Source organism: Sinohyriopsis cumingii, chromosome 9, assembly GCF_028554795.1.
Source record: "Sinohyriopsis cumingii isolate HCF-2022 chromosome 9, ASM2855479v2, whole genome shotgun sequence".
Lineage (NCBI taxonomy): Eukaryota > Metazoa > Mollusca > Bivalvia > Unionida > Unionidae > Sinohyriopsis > Sinohyriopsis cumingii.
In genome coordinates this window covers 19,665,642-19,678,071 of record NC_142969.1, presented here as the reverse complement: position 1 = coordinate 19,678,071, position 12,430 = coordinate 19,665,642, and the positions used below count along the sequence as shown (strand labels likewise).

General features: G+C 34.8%; 1 protein-coding gene across 1 annotated transcript; it reads right to left on the bottom strand.

The window, feature by feature from the left end:
- Window positions 1–4,338: 4,338 nt before the first annotated feature.
- Window positions 4,339–9,928, bottom strand: LOC149791348 (uncharacterized). Its single transcript, XM_089969890.1, has 3 exons — window positions 9,275–9,928; window positions 6,553–6,696; window positions 4,339–5,851 (listed from the first exon to the last, which is right to left on the bottom strand). Exons 1-3 carry the CDS (start codon window positions 9,507–9,509, stop codon window positions 5,667–5,669), a joined length of 564 nt encoding a protein of 187 aa, XP_089826016.1. The 5' UTR covers window positions 9,510–9,928; the 3' UTR covers window positions 4,339–5,666.
- Window positions 9,929–12,430: the final 2,502 nt, after the last annotated feature.

Below are 12,430 nucleotides of genomic sequence, written 5' to 3'. Positions count from 1 at the left end.
CCCAGACTGGATACCGGAAACAGAAAAGAAGAAGAAGAAAGGAATGATGGAAGAAATAAGGGGATGGATAAAGAAGTTAAGGAGTTAGAAGAAGAAGAAGAAACCCAATGGCCCTTTTCAGGGCCACTCCAATCTCTCGAAAAGAGATAGACTTTCTATTGCCTACCCCCTTTTTTTTTTTTTTAAATAGGGTCCCGACCCTGTTTCATTTTCACTTGTCGCTCAACAGTCCCAAAATATATTTCCCATGTTAATTTCCCCTGGTCGCTCAACAGCCCCAAAATAAATTTCCCATGTTAATTTCCCTTGTCGCTATATAGTCCCAGGGGTTTTCGTAATGTTAAATTTCCCATTGTCGCTATATGGTACCAGGGGGTTTTGTAATGCTAATTCCCATTGTCGCCAAATCGTCCCCATTCACTACTAAGAATGATGGGTTTAACGACAACGCCTGTTTTACAGCCTCTACTGGAACCTCGTTCGATATCCTTATGAACGAGATTTTGTTTTTGGCGGACACCTCCTGTGTATACTGCTTTCATACCAACAAGTGTATTTTATCGTCGTTTATATGTTGGTCGATAAGACACTGGAACTAGTTGATTAGGACATTTTCCCTTGTGAATATCAAATAATTTACGCTGAAATGAATCACGGACGTTTTTCCTGGATACAACTATTATATCATTAGGGCGCCATAAGTTCCAACAATCTAACATTGGCGTATCTGAAATTACGCTACACAGTATTTCACACTGAATTTTGTCAGGTTTTATTCTTATTAACGGTTTCAGTTGTAGTAGTTGTTCATTCTGCGATCGATGGTCCTACAAAACTTTTTCATAGTGACCAACATAGTTGATCAACCATTTGTATGGTGATTCACCTGTATTTGGATACTGTACAAATCTCAGTGCAGATAATTGTTCTCGGGATTTATTTCTCACTCATTCGTTCTGGCGTTCACACATCACGTCGCCATCTAAAGAAGCTATGATACGTGCATGCGCTAACTCCATGTTGCATCATCTCTTTGGCAAGCCGGTGAGTTGGCATAAGCACAATCATTTCAGAGTTTTTAAATAATTCTATCGTGTGGGTTGATTTACCAGAACAACCTGGATCATTCAGAGAGACCGTGCTATATATCGTGATTGGATCGTGTCCTGACGGTGATGATGAAATCTGCGATAAATTATCGCTGTGATAATAAATATCAGGTGTTATACGTCAACAGACTCTGAATATTACGTATTTATTCATGCTTTATTCGCTACGAGTATTCAGTAACACCACGGGTGTCTTCTTCGATAAATGGTTACGCAAGATTCATTTTATAACTGCTTAAAATAAAATGAATCTGTCGGAAATCTCTTGACCATCGATAATAGGTTTATTGAAAAGTATACAAACATAGATAATCTCAAATGAGTAAACTGAGAAGAATTAACCTCGTAGTATATAACTATTGTCCACACGTATTTTCCATCTTGCATGATTGCATTTATCCGTGACACCGGTACACCTCGCGCCACTGTATCAGTGACAACAAAATCTAATTCGGCTGGATCCATGATTGATCTTGTGCAACGACATGCATTATCAGATAATGAACCCCGAGTGAACAGATCATTTTTTTTCTGCAGATATCGTTGTCGTCCTGTGATATTGTCAACAGAAATCATGTTGAATTTGTTATAATTTGTGTTCCGAAGACCATCATAGTCAAACTCAACACATGATTGTGTTACATCATCGATATCTTATTTTGGAGTTGGACGATATTTACTTTGTGTTGGACTATATAAAAAAAAAACAGCAGACGACGCTATAAGATAGCTAACAAGTAAACCTTTGTTGTCGCCGTCATATTTTACCTCAGTCTGTTTCATCGCACGTTGGAGTGCTTCCTTCCCATAAAGAACACCAGAAGGCAGAATAAACTGATCAAATGTTGGTACATCTGACTCAGAGTCATCAACGTGAAATAGCCAGACCGATAGAGGATCACGCTTTCTCATGTTGTAGATTTCTTCATAGATATCGCCGTCATAAAATCGTTTTATTCTCTCTCCTGGAATGTCATCCCCGAGTCGGTCCACGAATGTGAATTATGATCACATAGCATTATTGGAGTACCCTTACTACAATATTTACCAGAATTGTACAAAATCTCATTGGTTATCGTTTTTACAATTATTGGAATCCTTAATGTGGGTTTTTTCTATCTAAAATAGCCACGTCATTTATTTTAGCTCCGTTAATAAAAGAGTTCTCACAGTTATTTATTTTTTATTCTTGATTCTGTAAGTCCGTTTCTTCGCCTCGAGTTTGCAAAATGTTCTCTGACACGTTGAGCCACGCAATTTAGCGAGCATGTTTTCATCGAAGCAAGAGCAACTGTCTGTTTCATTCAAACGATAAAGTGCATAAACAATTGCGGAAACTGGATACACGTTATTGTAGTATGGGCTGTCTATTCATGTGAAAATACCTGCGTTAGAATTTGTATCTACAACGACGGCATCGTTATGTCACCATGATTCTTTAACAGGATCGAGTTTATCACGAATAATCCAAGTCGGACTATCTTCACTAACATGTTCAGCAATACATTTGTTTCTTCTTTTGAATATATACTTGCTGTCATCAACAAGATAGCTCGTTTTCCATCCATTGTGGATACAATAAATGTTCCAACTCCACCAATCATGAATGTTTAAAAAACATGGTATGCACCATCCTTGAAAAATTCATTCTTTGCTTGTTTGATAAAACCATACATTTGTAACTTGGAATTTTTTTCTATCACCCGGTAATTTGTCAGAATCTGATTTGGTGATGTGTTCTGGCTCAATTGCAGGCATCCTTGTTAACTCATGTTGTGTTGCTTCAAGTGATCTGATGTAATTTTTGATGAGATTTAAATATGTTTTAGATTTGGTAATATGATTTTGTTCCGGATGAGATCTTTATAATTTTTTTGCAGTACTCTAGCTTTATTCCATCGTCCCATACTACATGATTAATTTTCTTTAATATGCATAACAGTATTTCTCTCATTAGACCTTCATCTAATTAGACTTTTACTAATGATATAATGATCAAGAAAACGTGTAACAATTACAAGTGGCTGATTATGGGGTCATCTACACCTTGTGATACAGAGTCTGGTTTGTGTTGTTGGCACAAACCCAATTGTGCGTAGCTAGTGATGAGAGAAAATATCGTGCCTTGAAAAGATATTTCGAGATAAATAAAATGCTTCAGATGACGCAAAAATTACAATCAACAAGATTACATTGAATGTTATATTAAAATCAATAAAATTGGCCAGATTAGCGAAAAATCTGTTGAACACATTAGTGAAGGTCGATAGCCCTCCCCATGTTATTCATATCAAATAAAAATATTCACAGTTTATAGCACATAAAAACATCACGATGTGTCACATATAGTTTATGTTACTGTTCGTTGGTCATTCGTTATTTATTTCACCCATGTCTGGCAGCTCCCTGGTCTGTTGACACACCCTACTGCTGCTCTATGTTACATGTCTGAAGATTTATTAGTTAACCAGTTTTTCAGATGCATATTTTATTCTCTTCTTGATCCGTCGTATCTTCTTTTCACAACTGACTGATGTTTGTATAAGCATCTGCACTTTCAGTATTGTATCATAGATGCCTTAAACAATTTTGGTTGTTTAGCTACACAAATTATATACGTCAGGCATTTAAAACGTAATAAAAGCATCCAGAGAGTACTCAATGCATTACAGTATAACAGAGATCTTATGATAGGTTTGTATGCATTTAGCTAGGTACTTAAGTACGAATGTATGTACTGATATGATTGTAATAAGCCTAGGATATGTGCTGTTTGCATGCAAGTGTGAAATTAAAAGTTCGTGATGTGAGGTCATCGTGTGATTAGAGCACAGTTGCTGGAGTAATTGCTTCTTTAGGAATATTTCAGTCGACAGTTCATTGTAAATAAGGAAAGCATGGACTATCAAGCCACGTTCACGTAAGTGTATGATTTGTTCGGTTTGAGACCCTTGCGTTTAACAATATACATAGTCCCTTGAAGACATTTCTCCTAAAGACTTATTGGATAAAACATTTAACTTAAGTGAAAATACAAATATCCGGATAAGCATTACAGGGCCTTCCTTGAGGTCAGTTTTTCATATATCTGCACGTCCAACATAAAAACATAAATGCTGCCTTGCGAAAAAGAGAGAGTGAAAGAGGGGGTTGGGTGCGGCTGGGACAGAGATTTGTTCAGTGTTGTTGAAATACACTTATATTCACTATGCACAACAGATAAGCAATATTGTTGGAAAATAATTTATTCGAGACTTTTAAATAGAAAAAAGGCACATATTACTTAACTCTAAACCATTTAATGCAAATGCATTTGGTTAATGTTTTGGAGTCACATTAGCAGAAACACAGGTTACTTATGAGTTTGATTTACACTGTAAAGTTACTGGTAGATAACATCCAGCTAACACACTTGCACCTTGTGGTATTTCTTTGTTTTAGTGTGTGTGTGTGTGTGTGTGTGTGTTTGTGTGTGTGTACACACTGATATAAATAATTTCAGTATAGTCTTATAAGAAGCCATCGAAAATAGCTTACTTGCGTTTTATTACTTATTCTCTGAAGTACGACCATTGAAGAGATAAAGACCCAGTGTAAAAAAAAAACACAACATAAACAAGTAAAAAAGAATATTGTTTTTACAAAGAAACAAAGCAATAATACATTCTGATAATCGACCTGTCTAAAATGATGCTAAGTGTAGGTTGCAACGTTACATTTTTAAATATCCACTACCCCTGCCCGATCTACCCCTATAGACTTCATCAGACATTTTAAAAAAATTGGTGTCACCTGAAAATGATTAAACTTAAGTATCATGTATCTCAGCCGGTGTAAACAGAATTCAGGTCACAATATACTGATCTTAAAATCTTACGGTATGTCCGCACGAATAATAAACAGGCCATACATATTTGGCACCCGATGGTGACAGATAATCTTTTTTATATCATTTTCCGTGGGTGTTGTCGAAAATATAAATGTATCTGTTATGTGATTTTTAAGAACAGCAATAATTAGTCCATGCCATGCAATTCCTAATACACAAATTAGGTTTACTGAACGAAAACAAAAACCCCAACTATAATTAAATCACTAAAACACAATGTTTTCCAGATGACATTCGCATTCAGTTAAATCGAACTGGAGTTCACAATCATATAAATAAATAAGTAGCATTCAAGCATGGCAATGATGGATAGGTAACTATAGATTATATTTTAGGATATCGCAAACTCCCGGCTAATCCTAGCACAAACCTGGATCATGGGCACTCCATGATATTGATATATTCAAAACAAATCTTGACAGTTTGATCAACTAAAATAAGAAGGAACTGGGAGGTGTATAAACACTGAATTAAAAGTATCAATTAACTGAAAAGAATTAATTCTAAATAATTAAGATAAGAAAAATAGTATTTAAATTCAACTAAAGTGATAGAATCTGCACTTGGCACTCCTGAGATGATTATAAACTTTTTCGGAATGGGTTGAGATTTAGCAATTGGCTTCTGAGAAATCTTCCCTAGAAGAATCATACTGATCGCTACGTCCTTTATTTCGTCGCGTTTACTGCATTCCCTCCGACGATTCCAAGGTAGTCTATGATACCGAGGATTCCGATTATCAGCCCTAGTATAAAAGCTATAATGGTTAGGGCGAAACCGGCACTGTACGCACTGTACGCATCCAACTTCGATTCCCCTGCATACACGGCAAACGCTATCATGGCACAGAAAGCTGAAAATATTGGAATTAAAGTAAAATTAGTGTGACAAAGCAAAGTAGTTAACTATAAGTAATGACGCCATTAAGCCGACAATAATTCTTTTATATTGTTTTTAAAAGAGGAGATCCAATACATTATCTAAATATCATTTTATAATTTGGCGTCACAGTGTATGCTATATATGAAATTCTATTTTCTCCAGAATAAGTTTTCAGATATGTCTGTCGCCAACGTATAATCCATCCGGACGGAATTGGCAATGAATAAGCATTACATGTTTCTTCGTCAAAATAGTATTCCTATCATAACATACATATCAGTTAAATAAAATATTATGGTTGTTTACATTTGGAACACTGTCTCTGTACATTTTCGTATGAAATGATTGGTCTATGTCAAGGGACAATGACAAAAGTTACTCTGGGGTTTGAGTTCCAAGTGTACTTTGGGGGAATATATTCTACTTATAGAAGAAGAAGAAGAAGAAGAAGAAGAAGAAGAAGAAGAAGGAAAAGAAGAAGAAGAAAAAAACGAAGGGATTTACACTTTAACTTTAGAAGTATGGTACTTGGATTTATGACATTATGTTTAATCCAAATTATAACTACAGTACACTCCAATAAACTCATCAGCTTTGTACATCTGTCTAGCTAACTGGTTTTGTTTCTCTCTCTATATGTCTAGAGAGGGAGGGGACATGACCTTGAATTACCTCCAGCGAAGCTCAGGCAGACGGCTGCAAGGTACAGTACTTTCTTCTCAGAAAGGAAGAACATGAAGACGATGACGAGAACCAGTGCCACAAGGAAAAATAACCACGATAGGATCGAGAACGCCCGTACAGCACGAAACCAGTCTACAAAAGACAATGTTGTGTTGGACTAATTTCAGAGGCGTAGATACAAATTAAATCAATACTTTTGGGGAATGGGTTTGCGTGGTGTGAACCATTCATCAATATAGTTTTTAGTCACATGTATACAACAGAAATTGCAAGTATCATTTTGGTGGCAACATATATGCAGCTAAAATAGAGAATGGCACCATTTTCAGTTCGCAAGTCCTGAGTAAAGGAAGGTTTGTTCAAAGCTGAGTTTTAATGATCCATTGAAGCTTACCTCTGACCTTTCACTCGCTTTACTGCAATCTGTGGATTTTCTATTCGTTCTAGTCTATTTGTTTGTCTATAGTCATTCTGGTGATTTGTCTATAGTCATTCTGGTGATTTGTCTATAGTCAGTCTGGTGATTTGTCTATAGTCAGTCTGGTGATTTGTCTATAGTCAGTCTGGTGAGTTGTCTATAGTCAGTCTGGTGATTTGTCTATAGTCAGTCTGGTGAGTTGTCTACAGTCATTCTGATGATAAGAAAGCAATAATGTACTCTTCACCTATATTCATTAAAGTTTATATTAACCACGGTGATAGTAGTTGACAATTGATATACTTTTCTCTGTAAACCTGTCCGGACCCCTCAGATTCAAACGTGACTAATTAAATGAACGTAAAACCAATGAAAGAGACAACGTTTGAGCACTTGACGTACATTACACGACGTCATTTGTATATTGACATTGCGGAAGATTATGAAGATGAGCTGAAGTATAAAAATGCTTCTTTCGTTAGAAATTTTTTTAAAAAAGTTGTTCTCTTTCCTTTTTACGCTGCTAGCTTTTCTAAGCTAAGGTAATTGTGATACTTTGATCTTTTTTTTCAAATTCAAACGTTGCAATGTGTAAGAAAAGTTTTGGTAAAGTCCGTTACATTTTGACAATATGACGTACCTTCTGAAAAACATTTTTCGAATGGACCTTTTGCAATATTTGCATGTGTACAAACGCAAAACTACTACACTTATCTTTATGAAAATAGACTTATCTTTATGAAAATACACTTATCTTTGTGAAAATGTATATATTTTAAAAACAACTTGGACTTCCGCTCCAGAAAAGAGAAAACATTTTTAGCACATTGTTAGAAGCAACCACCAAACTGTATAAATATTATGCTAAAAATATCAGCCAAACTTGAATCATAAGAACGATGGATTTTCTAAGAGATAAGGCTCTTGTGGCAACTAGTAGAAAAATAGATGAGTGATAAATAAAAGCGTATTTGTTGAAAACGAACCATTTTCTAAAATGGCTACGTTTAAAGCAACAAATAATAAGGACGATATTAAATAATCAACCACACAAGGACGCTGTCAAAGAAAGAGATGAGATTAATTTTTACGTTAAAAAGAAAAATATATTAGTGTGTAGAGAATGTATCCATACTTTTACTTACTTTAGAAATGTTTCAGACAATGTTATATGTATGTTCTTAGAGATGTGTGTTCGCTGTCTTTAGACTAGCTTCTTTAGTATTATCAGGACTTGAATAGTATCGTGACTTGAATTGTATAATGACTGGAATAGTATCATGACTTGAATATTATCATGACTTGAATCGTACACCGACTGGAATAGTGTAATAGTGAATAGTTGCATGACTTGAATAGTATAATGAATTGACCATTATCATTACTCGAACAGTGTCATTACTTGAATAGTATCATGACTTGAATATTATCATGACTTGAATAGTATCATGCCTGGAGTAGTGTCATGATTTGAATAGTATCATGACTGGAAAAGTGTCAAGACTTGAAGAGTAGCATGACTTGAATTGTATAGTGACTGGAATAGTGTTATTACTTGGATAGTATCATGCCTTGAATATCATCATTACTTTAGTAAATTCATGACTTGATTAGTATTATGATTTGAATATATTCATGACTTAATTATAATCACGACTTGAATAGTATCATAGCTTGAATATTATAATGATGTGCACTGTATCATGGTTTGGATAGTATCATGAATTGAATTGTATCATGCCTTGAATTTCATCATGACTTGGGTGTGCATATGTTCGTAAATTCTTAGATAATTATGCATCATTTTGATATTAAATGGAATACACCAAAAAACAGTGGACGAGGATAACGTCAAATTTAAACAAGACCTGGAAGGGAAAATTGTCTATAATTATAAGGATTGAACAAGCCATAACATACTGTATTATTAGCGGTGAGGGTGATAACACGCTATAACGTACTGAGTTATCAGCGGCGAGGGTAGGTGCAAATGGACCTGATTCGTGTTTACTTTGTAATCGTCCTCCACAATATTATAATATTCCCTGTCTTCATTAAGTGACCTAACTGTGAGGTTGTATTTCTTGAAGCTAGTGCAAACAATATGTGTTCCATTCGAAATTGTCCGTAAAGACGTCATCTCTATCATCAACGTCGTCGTTGTCATCATCGTCGCGTCGCCGCTGTCGTCATTATCATCTTCACCACAAAGCTCTACATTGTCCTCATCGTCAATATCATTCGGTACGTCGTTGAAGTCTTCTCGTCATTATAGTTTATTATTTAGCTTACCTGAAAGGAGACTGCTGTCGTTGATGGTGGCACAGGAATAACTCCTTTGAAAATAGATGTTGAAATCGCTGCACAATAACCATAGACCGGTATTTTGCATGTATGTAAGACCAGAGATGCTTACTTCTATCGTGTACCAGTAAGGGATGGCGAACCCTATCAAGTCAATAATAAAACACAAAATCAACAAGATGCACACAATTTTGCACAGCAGTGACGCGTTTCCAAAACCCATTTTGTTACAGTCTATTAACAATGTAATTTCGAAAAGATCCGATGTTCTTCGATGAATCTATCAAATTGAGATCGATATAGATTGACGAATAAAGATAATAATTTTCCTTCTAACAACACAGAACACAATATTATGCATTATATTATACTTTGAGTTACGACTTATATATCATATTCTGTTTGGTCACCATGGTTATTGGCCAGTGTTGTTTGTTGTTCTTTTCCTGGAAACGCACTGGTTCTGACATGTTAACCAATTTCACGTTTTAACCAACACAATCACTGATTGTATAACTACCAGCAATAAAAGCGAACATTAAAACTTAAACGGGTGGATTTAAATTTCGCTCTCGATATCAAGTTCTGAATTAATTTGCAGTCAAACTAGTCTGAACCTTTTTAAAGTGGTGCTTACATCTGGACAAATGTCGAGAAACGTATTATTTACTACAGCTGCAATATGTTCATACATTGCATTGTGTCTACAGTTTGCAATGCTATTACTGACTTGACCGTTTTACATTATACCCTGATAATTAAATCCTAATGTTTGGTTTGTACTGTTATATGATTACGTTGAAAGTCAAACGTGACGATATTAGACACTGCACTCTGTTAACAAAGGGATGATTGTGTAGCACAAGTTGGGGACATCTTTAGAGCATATCAGAACCTGTCAATGTTTACATTTTTATCAGCCTTAGCTGTGGTCTATGCTAGACATGCAATAAATAATGTAGTAAACACAAGAAGAAGAATGTTTAACTCAGAATTTCCATAATGTGTATTAGAAAAGCAGTACTGACAAGCACATACAGTATGCTAAAAGGAATTTTTTTATTCCAGGTTACTTGCAGATTTACATAATAAAGACATATTACTACATAATAATAAATGGTATTGACTCTAAAAGAACAATTTTGGAACCAATATCTCTTGAGGTAAGTTCGATTCCAAGTAAGGAAGAAACCTGATAATAAGGCGTGCGATACTGTCAAATAGACATAGCTTTATCAGATAAAAACCCAACACACAATAAAGCTAAAACATAATATAATTATTATTGCAATAAAAAGTCTATTGCACAGAGGTATGCGTCCATGTAATTCTCCCAACACCGACAGTATGGAGATTACATTAATGTTTCTTCCCGCCTTTCAAGTAGTATAACACACACACACACACACACACACACCCACCCACACATACATACATAGATACATACATACATACATACACCCACCCACCCACCCACACATACAAACATATATATATATATATATATATATATATATATATATATATATATATATATATATATATATATATATATATATATATATCTATATATATAAATCGCGTGTTACGTGTTAAATAATAAACAATACACAAAAGAAAAATGAACCATTCAATCAACATCTATTCAATGTAAACACACTGATTTTCAAACTTGTCAAGCTGTAGATTATTTTGCTGGGTAGCTAAGGTTTTATATGGACTAGCTTGAGCTTTGGAAACATATTCTAGTTACGTTTGTGCAGGCTCATTAATGCATAGACAAACGACATGATTTCACGCGACTGCATACACTGCTTTATATATATTTGGAATATAAAGCGTCTCTAAATGAATGCGTAGTGATGTATCAAATTCAAGGAAGAGTTCTAACTAAGTTGCTCACTAACAAATATACTAAATATGTAAACATGAATCCGACTAAGTAACTGCATAATTATGTATGACATTGACTCTAATAGAGGGCAAACGTTGATATTTAGCAAGTATATATCATGGCTCAGAAATGCTAGTCACTGTAACTACGTCCATCAAATTCACACCAAGCATACTTCATCATGTATAGCAGACAACTGTGACAATCGATTAGTATAAACAGTTTCGTATAATTTGACACAAGCTATTCGTGTCAACAGTAAACATGAGAACCACAAAATAAAGGTGGCATCAAATACGGTTATGCTGAGATTTTAGATAGCCTGGGATCTAATATCAATACAGAGTGCAAAATAATACTATATTAATGCACTAGGACACATATACACAACAAACACCTTTGCTATTCAAAAGCTGGTGACACTTTGAATAGGTGGCATTGCCAAAATTCAAACAGTGTGTGGCGATCTGGTGACAAACAGAACTTAACATTACGATGGGTAACTGTCTGGGGATACACAGCAAATGTAATATTAATTTTAAACACGAGACCTTCATTTTGTCCTTTAGATATCTTTTACAGTAATGGCACAATATCTCTATGTACAAACCGAAAAGGTATTTTTTCTTTTTAACGGTGTGTGTAGTAACCAATAAGTTGAAGTTTATACTTACAAAACACAAACATGCTATTGGACAAGAGATGTGTAGGACGTAAGAGAAGGAAGATGAAATATACACGCAATATGACACAAGCTACGGTAGGAGAGTTTATTGACACACTATCGCTATCATACTATCGCTACAAGCATATTCTCTCTCTCTCTCTCACACACACACACACACACACACACACAAAATGAGGTATTTACTGTGCTTTGTATATTTAATTTTTATTGCTTGCTGACTTTTTTCCTTGATTATATCTTATGTATACATGTATTGTGTCATTGACCTTAGTCCTAAAACCAAGTTAATGATCTACCTGACTAGAAATATTTATTCTGTAAACACCATAATACATAGCTAATATTTCTTTATTATTATGATTAAATATTCAGATCAATATTATTGGAAGTAACATGTTTAGTTGAATCCGAGTCAGGAAATTAGTTTTGCTCGGTTGGAAATTCCTAAACGTGTTGAAAATTTTAAATTCTTTAGAAAGGACTCTGACCTACATCCTGGCTATAATATTGTGTCTTAGCTTTTTATATCAATATTGTTTACTTGAAAAAGTAATCATTCCTA